Consider the following 19352-nt stretch of genomic DNA (forward strand, 5'->3'; position numbering starts at 1 on the left):
AGCCAGGGCTGTGACTCCCTTTGGGGCCCTAAGGTTCCTGGAGTCTCCAAGCTTCTGGATGCCACCATGTTCCCCAGTGCCAGCAATGGAAGCTGCTTGTGGCGTGCCTGGTCTGGCCGCAGCCTCACAGAGAGCCAGTGCCTTTGCTGGCACCTGGAGCTGCCCACCCTGCTACAACAAAAGGCATGTCTGACTCTGCGCAGTGGCGGGATCCCACACTCGCTCACACACCCCTCACTATTCCATGCCTGACTCTCCCTTGGCAGGTGTGGAACCCAGGCTGGTAACGTGAGCCAAGCGCAGCTTGCCAGGCCAAGTGAGCAAAACAAGCTCAATGGGCCTTAGCAAAACTCAAGCAAAGGCGCCACCAGCCACAGAGGTTTCCAGACAGAAAAATACCCCAAAGATCCTGTAAAAGTAATGTATTTCTCCATTTAGCAAATGTTATGAAACACCCAGGCACTATACAAGATGCTGAGGAGTCTCATGTTACAATAGTCTCTACACTCATAAAATTTAGAGGCTAGCAGAGAAGGAGGATGGTAAGTACAATTTCAAACTAGGAAAAGCACTATTTTTAAAAAGAAATGTAGAAGGTGCTATGGGAGAAATATTCTGAGGAACTTAATTTGGACTGGGGTGCCAGCAAAGGCTTCCAGGAGGAAGAGAGATTTAAGATGCATTCTCAAAATGAGTATCAGTTCACTAGAAGACCAGTAGAAAAGAGTGTTGTAGGCAGACAGATTGGCATGTGCAGAGGCCTAAGAAGGATGAGTCTGGCCCGTTGAAGATTCTAAAATATGGTTCTGTGGCCAGAACTAAGTAATCATGGGGAATAATGGCAGAGGGTCATTAGGGGACAGATAGAGGGTCTCACAGGCCATGCACAGATTTAAATTTGCACCCAAGACATAGGTTCTGAGCAGAAAAACAACAATCCAATTTACATTTTTAAAAGGTCACTCTGGCTGTCAGAGTGAAGAGTGAATTTGGGGCTAGGGAATGGTAGATAAATTTAGCAATTCAGATAGAGATGGGTGGCAGAGAGGATGGCAAGAAGCGGGCACAGCAGAGATTTGCCCCCATGGGGTAGATTTTGGTGAGCTATCTGGCTCTAGGAGACAAAAGCAGAACTGTGATTAAGAACCAAGGCTCTGGCGTCAGACCACCTGGATTCAAACCCTGGCCCCACTCTGGCCAGTGAATCTTGCCACAGGATAGGCCTCAATTTTCCCATCTGTAGAATGGAGAGGATACTACCTCCACCTCAAACATGGTGAGGAATAAATAAAATCACTGATTAAAGTACCTAGAATAATGACTGAATGTATAAATGTCACTGCTTTAGTATTGCCTTTTCCATTATTAGCATTAGGTATATCAGAAAAAGAATAAAAAAGACTGGATTCTGGTGAGCGAAGTGTTTCAGAGTAAAGCAACAGAAAAGAACAATTTACAAATTTCTCAACTGTAGTTTTGGTTACATATCAAAATCTTACCATGTATAGTTACTAGGAAAAGTCTTTATGAAAATACAGGAAAATGGGCTGGTTCATGCCTATAATCTTCTGTGCTATGGGAGGCTGAGGCAGGAGGATTGCTTGAGACCAGGAGTTCAAGACCAGCCTGGGCAACACAGGGACACCTTGTCTCTACAATAAATAAATAAGCTGGGCATACTGATGCACCTGTAGTCCCAGCTACTCAGGAGGCTGAAGTGAGAGGATCCCTTGAACCCAGAAGTTTGAGACAGAAGTTGATCACACCACTGCATTCCAGCCTAGGCAACAGAGTGAGACCCTCTCTCAAAAAAAAAAAAAGAAAAAAAAGGAAGGAAGGAAGTGAAAGGGAAGGAGGGAAGGAGGGAAGGAGGGAAGGAGGGAGGGAGGGAAGGAGGGAGGGAGGGAGGGAGGGAAGGAGGGAGGGAGGGAGGGAGGGAGGGAAGGAGGGAGGGAGGGAGGGAGGGAGGGAGGGAAAGAGGGAGGGAGGGAAGGAGGCAAGAAGGCAGGCAGGCAGAATACGAGAAGTATTATCTTCCAAATCTCATTTTATTCCTGGAATCCAGGCTCAATTTTCATATCCTTATACCACTTATCCAAAAAAAATCAATTCTGGAATTCTCCAATTTTCCTTTCTTCAAGGCCCAGCCCAGGCCTGTGTTCCTTTTATGAACCTTCTTAGACAATCACAAACAAAAAAGACTTTCAGCTACTGTAAGGAATTCTTTATACTACTCAGCTGGTATTTCATGTAAACTACTATAAAGAGAGAGACATATCTTCATTCAACCAGTATTTGAGCTAAGTTCTGCACTTAGCATTGTGGGTTCAATAGTGAGCAGAGATCTCATGGAGTTCAAGGTCTCATGTGAAACTCTTCAACACACTCATCAAATTGCCAGGATGTAGTCCCTCCACAGTTATTCAGACATTGGAGCATATAATGTCATACATTGGAGTTCCCACACATTTGGTCACTATTATTATTTCATTTATTTCAATAGGTTTTTTTGGGGAACAGGTGGTGTTTGGTTACACAGATAAGTTCTGAAGTGGTGATTTCTGAGGTTCTGGTGTACCCATCACCCAAATAGTGTACACTGGACCCAATGTATAGTCTTCTAGCCTTCACCCCTCCCCCACCATTTTCCCTGAGTCCCAAAAGTCAAAAAATACGGAATGCTTCGTGAATTTGCATGTCATCCTTGCATAGGGGCCATGCTAATCTTCTATGTATCACTCCAATTTTAGTATATGTGCTGCTGAAGTGAGTGCATGGTCACTATTATGTTTTTTAGCCTTCTGTATAAATGACAGCACACTATTCCAAGAAGTAACTATTTTCAAGATCACATATAAGACCACTTGAAATAGAACCCAGTGGGCTGATGGCAATATACAGAGGTTTCTTTTCTAGTCTAATTTTAGCACTTAAATTGATTTCGTAAAATCAAATACTATGTCAATAACTAGTTTTGACATAGTATTTGAATAGTTTTGCTTTGTTTTAAATTTGTACTATCTGGTAAGGAAAAAAGAGAGAAAAGTAAATTAACTATATCCTTGAGTTCCAGGCTTATGTCCATATAAGTTAACATTTTTGAAGTTGAAATGCCTTTGCATTGATGTGTATATTTACTATGGTGGCATTTGCTTTTCTGAAAGGCTGTTTTCAAATTAATGGCATATCTCATAATCAATGTTGCCTTAGAAACTAGGAAATTCAACATGAAGACTCGGACTAACTCTGGGCCCTTCTGCCAATTAGCTACTAATCACCTGGCCCCATGACATCTGCTGAGTCCCTTCACTCCTCTGGACCTTTGCCACCCCATCCATAGGATGAAGGTTTGTACTTGTGTTTCTCAAACTCTGTAGGAAGGAACCAATTTTAAAAATTTTCCATCAGTTGAAGACTAACACATTTATGAAATACAATAAAAATACTCTTTGATGCCACAGCAATGTTAAATTGCTATAAAGGTTTCTAAACACAGGTGCATTTTAAGTGGTGCTAAGACTACTAATGGCTTACCACTAAATGGATTAGAAGATAATTCTACAAAAGATTAATCACCTTCATTTGATTTTTATTAGTAATATAATTAACATATTTTTCAATTACACAGTAGCTGAGCAACAGAAACAAATATTCTGGGATGGGTTACTCAGAAAGGAAGGTCTTATTTATGGCAGATTCAAGAGAGAAATGGCATGGATAATCCATCTAATAATAACTGACAACTGATCATTAATACAGAAGATGGCTTTCAGGCAAAACAATAAAAAATACATTTTACTTTTTTCTCTCATTCATTAAAAAAGCACAAAATATTAGAATTTGTCAGTCAATTTTTAAAAAGCAAACTTGACAACAAGGAGTATTACTCTTTGAATGGAAATATTAGCCATCTTAATCCATTCTGTGTTATAAAGGAATACCTGAGGCTGGGTAATTTATAAAGAAAAGAGGTTTATTTGGCTCATGAATCTCATGGCTAGAAAGTTCAAAACTAGGCATCTGCATCTGATGAGGGCCTTGGGCTGCTTCCACTCTTGGGGGAAGGTGAAGGAGATCTGGTGTGTGTAGAGATAATGTGGTAAGAGAGGAAGCAAGAGAGAGGTGGGGAAGTGCCAGGCTCTTTTGAACAACCAGCTCTCTCAAGAATACAGTGAGAACTCACTCCCAAGGGAGGACACTAATCTATTCTTGAGGGATCTGACCCGACGACCTAAACACCTCGCAGCAGGTCCCACCTCCAACACTGGGAATCAAATTTTCAATGTGAGATTTGAAGGAGACAAACATTCAAATCACAGCACAAGCCAATGTTCCATGGAGAGTGAATTTTCAACAAGAAGACTGATATATGATGGCTCTTACTAGAATATGGTTCCTCAGCACTGCTAAGTCCATTAATAGAAACATAACTACCTAATGGTTATTAGCTATAAGATCATTGCAGTTTTTAGGAGCACAACTTTTTGAAGACTACATGCAAGTACAAGGATCTATGCAAACATGAACATTTGCTACTTTTTGAAACGATTCTTGCCAAGGTAAAACATACATATGTGCTTGCTCTTCCTCTTTGTCCACCAGCCTGGCACCCTAGGACAAATGCAAAAAGACTCCTACAAATTACCCAGCTCAGCCCTTAAAGTCCCTTCATCAAATTGATGAGGGAGAGATTTCTTCGCCTGCCAGCAACAAAATATTCCCTAGACAGATTAGTCTTAGGTGCATCCTGGAAGTCTGCTGAAAGCCCAGTGTGACAATCAGAGGCTGAGCAGCTCCTGAGCTCCAGGCCAATGCCATAAAACAGAGGTTCTCAAACTTAAGTGTGTGTTAGGATCACCTGGAGAGATTATTAAAATGCAGATTGCTGGCTCCACTCCAGAAGTTCTGCTTCAGAGAGCTAAGATGCGGACTTAAGAGTTTGCATTTCTAACAAGGTCCTGGGAGGTGCTGATGCCAATAACTGCAGATCCTGGGAACACACTTTAAGAACCACCTGTAGAAAACATCTGATGACAGAATTTGAAAGACCTCAGAGGTCATCTGGTCCAAGCTTTTCATTTTATAGGTAAGGACCCTGGGGTTCAGAGGAAATGTCTTGCTCCTGGTCATATACCCAATAACTCAGAGCCTCCCCTCACCAAAAAAAGAAACTCGGTTCCCAGAGCCTAAACATACTGCTCATCTCATGATGCCAAGTTCTGGCCACACATCAGGTCGCCACTCTGAGAAGGAGCGCCAGCAGGGACTTCATGCTGTTGACCGTCCTCTGCACATGCCCTTCTGGGACGTACATGGTAGCTCTATCAGGACCTCACAATGGTAGGTGCATGGCCTGAGCCCAGATAGCAGATTGGCAGTGCAATGGGAACTACTTCTTGAATCTGGGGAAAGGGGTGGTAGGAGAAGAGCTGTGGACTCAAAACACGTTTACTGGTGATGTTTACAGCTCCTGGAGTACTAACTTCTTGAAGAAAAAAATAGTTCCCATTAAGAGATACTGGGCCATGAACTAATCAGATTTCTGCTGCCTTGAACTTTCAACTTCCTAAGTCTTACCACTTTTCACTGTTATTTGCTATTAATTTCCTTTTTTGTTCCACAATTCCAAGAATATCACTGTCTCCTTTACCTTGACTCTCGTTACAATGGACTCTTTAAACCTAAGAAGCACACACTGAAAAGGGAAAAAAACAGAGATCTGGCCCTAAAACCTGCAGTGGCCATTAACTGAGTAGATGTTGACCTCACCTCACCCATCAACTTCAGAGAAAATTTAAATTTTGCACAATTCAAACCACATATGGAATGAATTTCTATATCCTATCAGCAACCTCATAATTTTCTTAAATTAAAAAGTATATTTTAACTTGTTATCTATTCTATTGTTAAAATTGTTGAGCTGGGTGCAGTGACTCATGCCTGTAATTCCAATGACTCTGGAGGCTGAGGTAGGAGGGTCGCTTGAGGCCAGGAGTTCAAACCCAGCCTGGGCAATAGCAACGCCCCATCTCCAAAGAAATATTTAAAATCTAGCCGGGTGTGGTGGCATGCCTGTAGTCCCAGCTACTCGGCAGGCTGAGGTGGGAGGATCGCTTGAGCCCAGGAGGCCAAGGCTTTAGTAAACCATGAAAAGAAAAATTGTTTTTGTTAATACAGAGAGTACCAGGAGGAGGCATATCACATAGGTAATGCTTTTCTTTTGTGTTCATATTCTAGAAAACTTTAGCTTTTATTGCTACTCTCTGGTTTTATATGCAAAAGTTTATTCTGAAAAAATACTGGAAGATCAATATATTAAATATCAAATGTAGTCTTATAATGAAGTAATTAACGACTCTCTCTGAATAATAATGAGCACTTGCTTGTTCTATCTGTAACATGGGTATATCAACATGTATTCATGGAAGAATATTTCATATTTGATAGTCAACTAGCCTATCTCATTTCAGATTGGTCAAGTATCATTCTGGCTTTCAATTCTCACACTGTACCAGTCATTATTAAAACATTGCACCAGGCACAAAACTGGTTCAGGTGCCAGGATACAGGAACAAGACAGCACAGCCCCACTCTCACAGAGCTTGCAATCTACTGGGGGGCAGACGAGCCAACAAGTAAGCAAATAAGAATATCAGGTCAATTCCAAGATAACAGCTATGAAGAAATAAAGCCAAGTTATAGAACCAGGCAACTAAGAGTAAATGGTGCAAGGATGATTTCAGGTAGTGTGATCTGGAAAGGCCTTGTCAAGCGATGAACTTTTGAGCTGAGACGCGAAGATAAGGAAGAAACAGCCATGTATGTGGAACAAGAGTGGGGAACAGAAAAGAATGTTCCAGGCAGAAAAAAAGAGCAAGCTTAAAGACCCAGAGGTAACAAACGTTGCGTTTGAAAAACACAAAGAAGGTGAGTTTGGCTTCAGCCCAGTAAACCAGTGGGAGAATGACCCTGTGTACATTTTGAGAGGTAGGAAGGTATTTGGCATTTATTCCAAGTGTAAGTAAAAGATACTGAATTTAAGTAAGGTAATAATATAATCTAAGTTTTTAAATGGACCAAAGAAGGGCAAATGTGGGCGGTGGGAAATCAAGAGGACACTGCAATAACGCAGGTGAATTGCAGCTTTGGATAGGGGAAGAAGTGGTGAGATTTGGCAAATTTTTAACACCAGAGACAATGCTGGCAGATGGGCTGTGGGAGTTTCCTGGGATAATAGGATACATGTGTGAAATTTTCATAGTCCTGTAGAATAAAGGCATGATTTTAAAAAACAAATTCAAGAAATTAACTGGAGCAATATTAAATACACCTTAATTAAAGACATCTGCCTCTTTTTCATGATTCCATTGTCTGAAAGCTTACATTTAGTTTTTGAGTTTGCCTTTACCAATCCATTTAGGAAAAGCTATTTTATGGAAAATATCACATTTTTGTTGTAGATCTTTGTAATCTGGCGCTGCCCAGCATCTGAGCACTTATCTTCTGGGGGAAGAGTTTCAAGAAAGGTAGGAGGCAGCAGCCCACCCCCTTTCCCTGTGGTAGAAAGCTAAGGCTGGCAGAATTTTATTTAACAACCACCTAAAATAAATAGCACTGACTATGTGCCAGGCACTATTCTAAACGCTCTAAAAATGATGACTCATTTAATCCTTATAAAAGTATCTCCTATTGGGTTGTTATTCCCCTTTAACAGATGAAGAAACTAATGTACATTCCAGGATGCACACAGCTTATCAGTGGAAAAGCCTATATTTTAAACCCAGCAAGCCTGGCTCCAAAGAACATGCTAACCGCTATGTCACACTGCCTTCCCCCAACAACCTGGTAGTTGAGCACAATCAGACAGATGGAAGTTTTGAAAGTGACACCAGGGTGCAGAAGATGGTCACAGGTGATTTGCAGCTCTGCTGTGAATATAAGTGTCTAGCAGCAGCAGCAGCAGCGACTGGCAGGGTGGTGGAGTCCACTGACTGTGTCCTTGACAGCCTTGTCTGGTACTAGCATTTGCTATGTCCAGAGTCCCTTAAATCCTGCCCTTTTGCTGAGCCTCCTCTCCAATTTCCATTAATTCTATTTCCTGCTTCCACTCTAATAAATTATTACTCTGCTTACATGGTCTACAATCAAGAATCTTGGCCAGCATGGCTAATTTACCCATCAGCAGAGAGCCAATCTTCATAGTGAATGTGAGGGCTCTTGCAGAGGCTTTTGTGGTCCCTTCCAACTTTAGAGCCCTTGGATTTCCGCTAGTATATTTTCTTCCTCTAACAGTATTTGTAGCTGTGGCTACCTGGCTCACAGGGATCCCGGGCCCCAGCCATCTGCACTCAGGTGACAGTCATGTCCGTGATACATGTCCCCTGGCCAGAACTGATTGATCCAGGACTGCACCCTCATGCCACAACCTGGCTATAAAGGTCTGCAGAAAGGGCTCTCAAGCTTGGAAGGGGATGGGGTCAAGTCCTGTTGATGGCTGTGCCTTGAGTCCCCTAACCCAACTGCCCTGGCACTTGCTCTTTCTCATTTGTTATTCAAATCCTCTTTGAATTCCATGAGATGCCCTGGTGACAATCCTTCTGATAAATTATTGTCTCCTCTTTGAATTTCAACCATCTTTAGTATCATCGTAGCTTTGCTGCAATAATTCACTGAAAATCCCTCTGACTTCCCAATATCATGACCTCCCTTCATCTAGCCCTACAGATGGGAGTTGTTACAGCAGTATTTTCCCCTGTGGTGTAAGTATCATGGGAAATGAGAAAGCGAAAGATGACATAGACTACAAGGCATCTTTTAAAAAGAAAAAAAAAAAAAAAGACCATTTGAGGATTAAGACTTTATTTACATTGCTTTTTGCCAAACTCCACTGTCAGATTTTTCCACTTTATATCTGCCCACAGCTTAAGACTTATTAAAGCCTCAAAAATTTCATCCTCTAATGACATGATTTAGCACCTTGATTCTTTAGGTACTTGGATACCGTACTAGTAATTGTTCTGAATTAGGGACTTGATATCTTTGTTTCAAGTGGCTTAGTTTTTTGAAAGATCCAGTTCTCCACTAAAAGGAACCAGAGCCCCTCAGAAACAGCTGATTTCTTCCCCAGCTGGGGAAGAATTGGTACAAGATGAGCCTGGGGCATGTTGTTATGCCAGAAAACAATGAAATGCTCAAAAAAAAAAAAAAAAAAAAAGAGAGGCGTGTCACAGTGACATGGGAGCCAGCTTGAAGGGGATCTCATTGCACAAGTCGGGTACGATTTGAGCATCAAAATGATTAAGAACATTAATGAAGTAAAAATCATTGAGGGAAAAAAACCTAGGTATTCATGAATTTGCATGAAAGGAAGGAAGGGAGGGGAGGGGAGGGGGGAAGGAAGGGAGGGGAGGGGGGAAGGAAGGGAGGGGAGGGGGGAAGGGAGGGGAGGGGAGGGGGGAAGGGAGGGGAGGGGAGGGGGGAAGGGAGGGGAGGGGAGGGGGGAAGGGAGGGGAGGGGGGAAGGGAGGGGAGGGGGGAAGGGAGGGGAGGGGAGGAGGAAGGGAGGGGAGGGGAGGAGGAAGGGAGGGGAGGGGAGGAGGAAGGGAGGGGAGGGGAGGAGGAAGGGAGGGGAGGGGAGGGGAGGGGAGGGGAGGGAGGGAGGAAGGAAGGAAGGAAGGGGAGGGAGGGGAGGGAAGGAAGGAGAGAGGGAGGGAAGGAAGGAAGGAGGGAGGGAGGGAAGGAAAGGAGGGAAGGAAGGAAAGAAGGAAGGAAGGAAGGGCAAAGGTAAGGCTGTTGCAGTAGAATGTCAAGTGCCAGCTGGTAAATGTGGAGAGCAGTGGAGTTGGAAAATCATTCTGCAGACACCATGTTATAGATTGGATCAACTGGAAACCATCAATGACTCCTACATCTTGATAAGAAGCAGGATATTTACTGGCCTTATAAAGTGTCTCTCCACAAAATTATGATACAGTGGATAAAACAGACAATATCTTAACCAGGCCATCAGAGTTATCACCACCACAGAGGAGCAGATGGACATGGTGTGCCTCAGATGCCACCCCCGAGAAGGACACAACAGCACGTATCCAGTGTTCCAGCCAGAAAAGCACAGTTGGAATCTCTAATCGTAAGAAAATCACCAGTTAAATCCCAAATGAGAAACCGTCTGTTAAAAAAAGGGAGAGGGGACTGTATTTTTCAAAAATTCAATGTCGTAGAAGCAATGACTTTGTGGAAAAGTTCCAGATTAAAGAAACTAAAAGGATATGAGAACCAAATGCAATCCCTGAGCCTCCCCTGGACCCTGTACTGGATGTGGGGAAACACCACTAAGGACATTATTGGGTGAACTGACAAAACTGGGATATGGATAATAGACTGGACACAAATATTGCATCAAAGTGAAATGTACAGACATTTCATAAGTGTACTGCGCTTATGTAAGAGATTATCCCTATTTTTAGAAAAACACACTGAAGTGTTTAGGGAAAAAAAGGCCACAATACATATAACTTACCCTCAAACATTGCCAAGGGAAAAGGGCATACCTGTGTTGTTTGTGCTATTCTTATTCTTGCAAATTCTTTATAAATTTTAAATCAGTTCCAAATAAAAAGTAAAAAAAAAAAAAAAGATTTGGAGCAGGAGATTGACTGCAAAGGCACAGGGAACTTTCTGGGATGATGGAAGTGTTTCTAGATTGTGATCATACATTTATCAAAACTCAAAGTGTACACTTAAGCCTGGTGACTTACTGTATTCAATAAAGATGATTTGCAAAGGTACAAAGGGTAGAAGTCCAGTATTTCAAAAGGTTCTGTATTCATTTAAGGGTAGACAGAAGAAGAGGTAGGTGCATTTGCCTCTTGAAAGGCCTCAGGAACTGCTGTGTTATAGATGGAAGCAAACTATCTGGTGAGATTGGTTTGCTCCAGCCAGGATGAACAGAAGCCACAGACAAAACCACACAATCCTCCTTTCTGAAGCATATTATGGCAAAAAAGCAAGCATTTTTATTTTAATGTCTATTTTAGAGTGAACACAATACTCACATAACTGGTTAAAATAAAACACAGGCCAGGTACGGTGGCTCATGCCTGTAATCCCAGCACTTTGGGAGGCTGAGGCAGGCGGATCACTTGGGGTCAGGAGTTCGAGACCAGCCTGGCCAACATGGTGAAACCCCGTCTCTACTACAAAAAATATAAAAATTAGCTGGGCGTGGTAGTGGATGCCTGTAATCCCAGCTACTTGTGAGGCTGAGGCAGCAGAATCACTTGAACCTGAGAGGCAGAGGTTCCAGTGAGCCATGATCGTGCCATTACACTCCAGCCTGGGCAACAGAGCATGACTGTCTCAAAAAACAAACAAACAAAAATAAAATAAAACACAAAACTCAATGAAATCTGGTCCCCAAGGGATCCTTCATATGATCCCAGATCCTAAGAACACCATTTACTGTCCTCAGAAATTTCCCCAGATGGTGAGGAGAGTTTGTGCATGTCTCACCCAAGCCCCCATGCGCAGACAATTGTTTGCATCTTACCCTCACCATAGTTCAAGGCCCACTCAGATGATGCCTCCTCCAGAGGCTCCCCCTTTACGCTCTGCCTGTTCTACCTCTTAATCTCTGTTAAGCTTTTATGACCATCTTCCTCATAACAGCTATTTGTGAACTGTCCTTCTCCAACTCAGCCCTTGGGAAGGAATCCCTGCACTATGGCTGGCACCTTGGAAAAGGCTGTTGCATTGAACTAAGCTCAGATAAAGGAACGTGGGCATATTTACCATGTCATTCCTTTTCTTCTTCAGAGTGGGAAGGTGTTGTCATTTTTTCTTTTTTTTTTTTTTTTTTTGAGACAGGGTTTCACTCTTGTCACCCAGGCTGGAGTGCAATGGTGCTAATCTCAGCTCATTGCAACCTCTACCTCCCAGGTTCAAGCGATTATCTTGCCTCAACTTCCTGAGAAGCTGGGATTAAAAGCATGTGCCACCACACCCAGCTAATTTTGTATTTTTAGTAGAGACAGTGTTTCTCCATGTTTGTCAGGCTGGTCTTGAACTCCTGACCTCAGGTGATCCGCCTGCCTCAGCCTCCCAAAGTGCTGCGATTACATGGGTGAGCCACCGCACCCAGTCGGTATTGTCACACTATTTGCACCATTTTCTGGAATGGACTTCCTGCCCAGGAACATGACAGCTAATTCTGAAATGGGATTTTGTTATAACCAATCCAATAAAACTTTCTGGGACCAGATTTTCAACCTTTTGGTGTAAGTAGGAAGAGGAATTTTAAATCAGTTTGTGGCTCAGAAAACACTGAGGGAAACTCAAAGCAAAACATTTCTGTTAAAGCACTACCACGACAATTTATACAAACTTCTATGCAACCCACAGTTGGTCAACTAAAATGGAAAATGACACCTCTCTAGGGCCTGAAAATACTCAAAAACGGAGTGATGATAGCTGACACTGAGTACTGACTGCCATCCAAACCCCAGAGAATTTAGTCCACAGCTAAGACACTGTAGGGCTAGGGTTCAAACCCAGGCAGACTGGGCTAAGAATCTACATTTTTCATCTCTGCACCAGTTTTTCTGGCTGAATTTAGTCCTCCCGCCAAAGCTTATATGTTGAAATCCCAACCACTAGTACCTCAGAATGTAACTGTATTTGAAGATAATGTCTTTAAAGAGGTGATTAAGATAAAATGAGTGGGGCCCTAATAAAATAGGAACTGGCATCCTTATAAGGAGAGGAAGTGGCACAGCACAGTGGCTCATGCCTGTAATCCCAACACTTTGGGAGGTTGAGGCAGAGGGATCGTTTGAGCCCAGGAGTTTGAGACCAGCCTAGGCAACAAAAACTAAGAAAAATAAAAATAAGCCCAGCATGGTGGCTCACGCCTATAGTCCCAGCTACTAGGGAGGCTGAGGTGGGAGGTTGCTTGAGCCCAGGAGTCAAGGCTGTAGGAAGCCGTGACTGTATTACTGAATTCCAACCTAAAGAGTGTCAAAAAAATAAATTAATTAATTTAAAAAAAGAGAGACACAGGAATGCGCATGCCCAGAAGAAAGGCCATGTGAGGCCACAGGGAGAAGGCAGCTGTCTGCAAGCCAAGGAGAGAGGCCTCCAGGAAAACCAAACCTGCCAAGCCAACACCTTGCTTTTGGACTTCCAGCTCCATCACTGTGAGAAAATTAATTTCCTTTGTTGAAGCCTCCCAGTCTGTGGTATTTTGTTATGGCAGCCCTAGCAAACTAATTCAGCCAGTATCTGTTAAATACCAATTCCTCTTCCTTCCAGAGAGCTCCAAGGTAAGGTCTGCATCCAGAATTTAAAACACTCAACCCAATTAACAAGCCACACTTCACCAATCTGCATTTAACAGGAAAATCAATAAAAGATCATTTTCCCTTATTTAATAGCTATTGTCCTGACACTTTCTCCCTATGCTGATCAGTACTCACCAATGTTCTTATCAGTACTCTTTTTTGTCCTACTTTTATGCAAGGAACTGATAAGAAATTTCTTTCTACTAAATTCAACCATCTCCTTTATATTCTCCATCTCTTTCTGATGAGAAGGTGTCACACCAACATCTTGCAATTATTAGCCTTAACCAAACAACAGCTTTTATCTTTCCCTAGTAGACACTGACCTGTGCTTTTATTAAGCAGAAACAGGATACTGCACTTCGGAAACATCCTCACATCATTTTGTTGCAAAAGCATGCTTCATTGTGAAAGAGATGGTGGCTTTGGGGGTCATCTCATACGCCACAAAAGGATTCCAAACTCCCATTTGCAAAGTGGGGTTTTTAACTGAGACACCCGAGCAGTGGATGCTCTAATCTACCCACTAGAGAGATGGGTGAATTTTTCACTCGAATTGCATGACTTCAGACAAAACGGTGCATACCCTCCCCTAATTCCTGTCTCTTCTGAGTCATTGGCTCTTCCTTGAGAAGAAATGGAGCTATGCCCCAGGACTTTACAGACTGAAATAAATCAGAGGTTTTGAAGTCCCTCCTTGGAGGTCTGAACAGCTCTGTGTGGTTTAGAAACTATTTTTCACAGGAAAGTTTTCATTAAGGGGATGTGCTAGTCACAACTCCACAAGGTGAAAATGGGAGTTTCCAGAGGTCAGACAGTGCCTCAAGGTAGTAGGAGGAGGGTTGGAGCAAGAGCCTGGGGAGATGAAGAAGATCCTCGGGTCACCCTGATTAATGTGACTTTCAGGGCAAACAATTTACCTACAAACATTTCTCCCCTAGTTTGTGGGTAAATGCAAGCATTTTACATCAAACAGGCTTATTACCGATACAGTACAGCTCAGCTGACTACACAATTTTTCATACAAAGAGCCAGCATTTGTCAAGCTCCTGGTATATTCTGGACACTGTACTTCATACGTTGACACAAATCAAAGCATTGCAAAATGAAATAGGGTTCAGCCTGCCCTTATAAAGAAAAAAGTACATATGCAACTAAACCCCTCTGTTTTGTGGGGTTCAGGGCAAAAGTACAAAGCCCCCCACCCATAGTTATTTTCTAGTGTTAATCAAGCTAGCAAATTGTCACGTATTCCTCCTCCCTTGACAAAAGTAGCTTTATAACAGCCTAGAAGGCCAGGGACAATTTAGCATTTTCAGACCTTTCAAAGTTATGGGTCAGACACAGAAATAGCAGACCTGGCCAATGAACAGAGCCCCTTCCCTTCCCCACCCAAACTCCCTCTCTCCTAGGGGGGCCTCTTGGGCACCCACGGGGACTTCCTCCACTCCTACCCAGCCCACATTTCCAAGCACTTCCACGCCCCAGCAAACAGCTGCCCCTTTGTGAGCTCTCCAGGGATCAGGTCTGCCTTCCTTTCTAGGGCTCAGGCCTTAGAAGCTGGTGTGGGTCCCTTTGGGCTGGGTATTCATTCCATCCAGGTCTTGGGAGGGAGGGGGCAGCATGGTCTCTGGGTAGCAATCCCCTTTGGACCTACAGACTTCCAGCTCTGTGGGGAGGGGCACACCCCCCCCCCCCCCCACCAAGCCCCAGAAGGCCAGACTGGGCCCTTTAAACCCAGGGGATAAGGGTAAGGGGGTTCTTCCGCCCAGGTCTGAAGGCCATACTGGCTGAGAGCCTTCTCTATATTACACTAACTAGATCAAATTTTTCTTTCCTTGAAGCTTTCAGGGAGGGTGATTCCTATACAAGGAATAAAGATGAATAAATAGATGGTATAAGAGAAGATTCCTGTTCAAAAGGGATGAAAGAAAAAAAGTTGAAATCTTTGTGGCTATCTAGAAAAAAATTCACAGCTGATATCATGGTCTGAAAGGTAGAAAAGGTAAAATATTCCTCAAACAGCAAATGTGTTGACAGCGTTCTAGAAAGTCTGAGGTGGGATCCTTGCCTCATGGCATAACTTGGGCAAACCTTAAACTGTTTTCTTTCTGTGTTTGAAAGTGGATGTCCTACCCAGACCTTTGCAGAGAGACCGAAAGAGCTGGATGAAGACCTGCCAGAGGCACCAGGGCAGCCAAGCTGAATCCTAGGACGTGGACACACTGAGTCAAGCTGGGCAAGGGAGGTTTGGGTCTGCTGCAAACACAAAGGCCTGAGGGACCCGCATGGGAGGCAGGCATAGGAGCTCACGGTCAGAGGGGCAGCAACGGCATGGCCTTCACCCCCACAGCTGACCTAGCATCGGCTTTGCCTTTTCTCAATCAGGGCAAGTTGGTCAGCTCTCCAGGCCTCCATGTTTTAATTCTCTAGAATAGCGATATCACCTGCCCGCATCACCAGGTGGTGATGCCTATAAGAACTTAACACGATCTAACACATGGTAAATTCTCAAGATGCTTCATCTAGAACTGAAAGCGTGCGGGTCAGAGCTAGCACTGAACCCAAGATGTAGGTCACCACAGACCCCAAGCTGGGTGTGCTGCGGGCGGAGGAGTGGACGGGGTTTTGAGGAGAGGGGCACACCGGAACACATAGGGTACAGCGGTCAATAGGTCAAGTGTTACAGGTCCCTGTCCTGTTTTGGGGCAGGGGAAGGTGGTGCTTTTGCAAGTCGCCCAGCCAGAGATGGAAAGAACAGGCACCTAAGGCCCAAAGTTGCTGGCATCCGTGAGCTCCGAGGGGGAGAAAGATGAAGCCGCCCTGCACCCCGCTGGACTCCAGGGCCGCGCGGGTGCCAGTGGAGCGGCCGGGAGGGCTCGAGAGGGGAACGCCCGGCTCGCTGGAGTCGGAGACGCAGCCACTCACCCAGCAGCAACAGCTTGAGCTCGCGGCGCGCGTCCTTCTTGTCCCGACGAAGCTGCCGCTCGATCTCCGCGCTGATGCGCTGCGACTCCTTCTCCTCCGCGGACAGGCAGCAGCAGCCGGCCATGGTGCACTCAGCTCAGCACCCGACGGGGCGACGCGCCCCGGGCACCCGAATCCTCGGCCCGGCCGCTCACCCGGCCAGCATGCGACGGGCACAGGGGTGTGGAGAGAAAAGACGGGGGCCGACTTGAGCTTTGGAGTAAGAGGCCTGGACCTCCGAGGCTCAATCCCCACTCGACAGTCGGCTCTGAGGCGGGGCGAATGCCGAGCGCACCCCGGATCCGGGCTCAGCCCGCCCCAGTCTCGCTCCGGGGAGGAGGAGGGCGAGTCGAGAAGTTGGGAGCGTTGCTGGCCCCGGGAAGATGCGCGCGCCCCTTGGCACAGGAGCCAGACAGCAGTCAGGGGGCGCGGACGACAGTTGGAACGTCGGTGGTCGGGGGAGAGTAGGATCTCCTGGGCCTAGGGGTGTCCCCAGGCGGGAGGTAGGCGCGGAGTGGGTTAGAGGCAAAGGACCTGGCTGGCCTTTGCCTGGAAAGTTTTGAAAACCTCAGCAGTGACCGCAGACTAAGACCAAGTGGAAAGGTTCCCGCTATCGTTTGTGGCTCTAAGTGGCAGGAGGAGGCGGAGCATCTTGAACCTGCAGCCCTGGCGTTTGCTGGACTTGGCCTTCTGGGCACCCCAAGCCGAAGGCGCCTGGAAGTGAAAGGGGACGAGCTGGGGGCGCGAAGCTGGGGGAGGGAGCTGGCGTCTCTGGGAGCAGCCCCCACACTTGCTTCCCTGGCTGGGGCGTCCCGGCCAAGGTTTGCTGTAACCTGCGCGCTCTGGCCGCCAACAGCTCACTCGCTCGGAGAAGGCGGCAGCAGGCTGGAAGAGGAGCAGCGCCAAGCGTCTGTGGCGGGACACAAAGCCCCGAGGTCTCTACCCGGACCTGAAGTGGAAGCTTGCCCACCAGCTTCACCACCACGCACACCCGGGTTTCCCAGACTGGCTCCTTCCGCTTCCCGGACGCCCCGGCCCAGCTCCGACTTGGCCAAAGCCCTTGGTCAGCTCGGCAATTTGCCTGTAAAGTGTGGCTGGGCCTGAGCCTGCTGGCTCTGAGCTCGGAGAAGGAGCTGCCGCTGAGTTCAGTTATTAGAGAACTGCAAGAGCCCAGGGTAAATATCCTCTCGGCCTCCGGACGAGGGGGCTGGGGAGAAAGGGAAGGGCTGATTGCTTTGCATTTTATGATGGGAAAGACACCTGCTTTGTAGAAAGGGCTGATACGTCCCTGGTAGCACCTGGCAAGTTTCCTGCCCAGCCCTGAAGCCTAACAGCCGCCTTGCGATTGTGTCCGCACTGACACCTTGGCCTGTATCCTGCACCGTCGGGGTCAAGTTTGAGCAGCATTAATAAAAACTTTAAAAGCACCTCTTAGTACTGAAGTGACACGATAAAATGCATATTACAACATCTGACTTTTTTTGTGTGTAGATTTTGATGCAGAAAAGGGAAGGTGGAGAGAGGGGATCCTATTGGCCACAGCAATGAACGTTCTTTCCTTCTCAAATCAGTATAGGCCATATGCTAATGGGGCGTTAGGCAATTAGCTAATGCTTCCTCTACTAAGAGCAGGCATAAGTGCCTTTCATTTGAGTAGCACATATTTTATAAATTCAAACTGAGGAGCACATTGAGTGGAATGGTATGTGTCATTATATAAAGAAGTTGGTATCGCGATGCTATCTGGCTGCATGTTCTTATTATTTTGCAGTTTAAGAAATGTAGAGGAATCAGACATTAAAAATGTGCATACATTCTTTAATGTGTGACTATTTTAGTTTTCTTGCAGGCATAAATTGACAGTAACAGTGACCCCTACAGGAAAACTCCTGGACATTTCAGATTTGATCTTTGGCCATTTAATAGCCTGTTTCTTCTCTCTTAGCTCTTACGGATTCATTTACAATTTGAGAGTAAGATCTCTTGGCTTCTCAAAGTCATGGTTGCATCATAATTGTTATCATTTAAAAATTATAAAATTTTTTTAAATGATTAAAACTAGGGCAAATTTGAACTCTTAACGTTAACAGGAATTACTGATACTGACCTATTAGTTTTAAAGTTGCCAAGATTTCAAAAACAGTTATGAAACATATTGATTATGGCAAATCTGTACAACTTTCCTGGGCTAGTCAGCTTGGCAGTATATAACTGAAGCTTTAGACATGTCCATCCCCTTTGGCCAAACCAGTATTTCTCCCTTAAGAAATAACTAGAAAGAAGCCTCATGATTGATGCAAAGGTTTTACTGCCAATACAACAATAAAAACTCACAACCTAAATGCCTAACAACAGGGAAGAGGTCACTTAAATTATGGTTTATCCATACAATGAGATGTTTTGGAGCCATTAAATATGTGGATATGCGAGTAATAAACATGTGAATAAATTTGGAGAAAATACTCAAAATATATTGAATGAAAATGGCAAGATCCAAAAATATAAAGAGTATGATAAGATTTTAGTATAAGAATATGCATACACATATTTAAGAGACTAAAGGGACACACATCAAAAAGGTAGCTTGCTGTGAGTCATGGCTGGTTGATTTTCATTGTTTATTAGAAAATTTGGGCCGGGTGCAGTGGCTCATGTCTGTAATCCCAGCACTTTGGGAGGCCAAGGTGGCCAGATCACCTGAGGTTGGGAGTTCGAGACCAGCCAGCCTGACCAACATGGAGAAACCCCATCTCTACTAAAAATACAAAATTAGTCGGGCGTGGTGGCGCATGCCTGTAATCCCAGCTACTCGGGAGGCTGAGGCAGGAGAATTGCTTGAATCTGGAAGGCGGAGGTTGTAGTGAGCTGAGATCACGCCATTGCACTCCAGCCTGGGCAACAAGAGCCAAACTCCATCTCGAAAAAAAAAAAAAAAAGAAAAAAGAAAAAGAAAGAAAGAAAATTTGGGGCAGCGTGCATAAAGTTATTTAGGCTCCACTTCCTTAACTATAAGATGAGAGGGATAAGCCAGAATAAGCTCAAAAGGATC

At 44.8% G+C, this 19352-nt stretch overlaps 1 protein-coding gene and 1 non-coding gene across 2 annotated transcripts in view; both read right to left on the reverse strand.

The window, feature by feature from the left end:
* The window catches only part of GNA14 (G protein subunit alpha 14), a 228654-nt gene extending 210537 nt beyond the window's left edge, over positions 1-18117 (reverse strand). The window contains exon 1 of the mRNA XM_009244532.4: positions 16265-18117. Coding sequence (XP_009242807.2) covers positions 16265-16388 — 124 coding nt within the window. The 5' untranslated portion in view covers positions 16389-18117. The remainder of the gene's footprint in view (positions 1-16264) is intronic.
* LOC112135103 (U6 spliceosomal RNA) lies at positions 2668-2774 on the reverse strand. The gene has a single exon (XR_002916401.2). It is a non-coding gene; the product is annotated as a U6 spliceosomal RNA (small nuclear RNA).
* Positions 18118-19352: the final 1235 nt, after the last annotated feature.

Source organism: Pongo abelii, chromosome 13 (assembly GCF_028885655.2).
Source record: "Pongo abelii isolate AG06213 chromosome 13, NHGRI_mPonAbe1-v2.0_pri, whole genome shotgun sequence".
NCBI lineage: Eukaryota > Metazoa > Chordata > Mammalia > Primates > Hominidae > Pongo > Pongo abelii.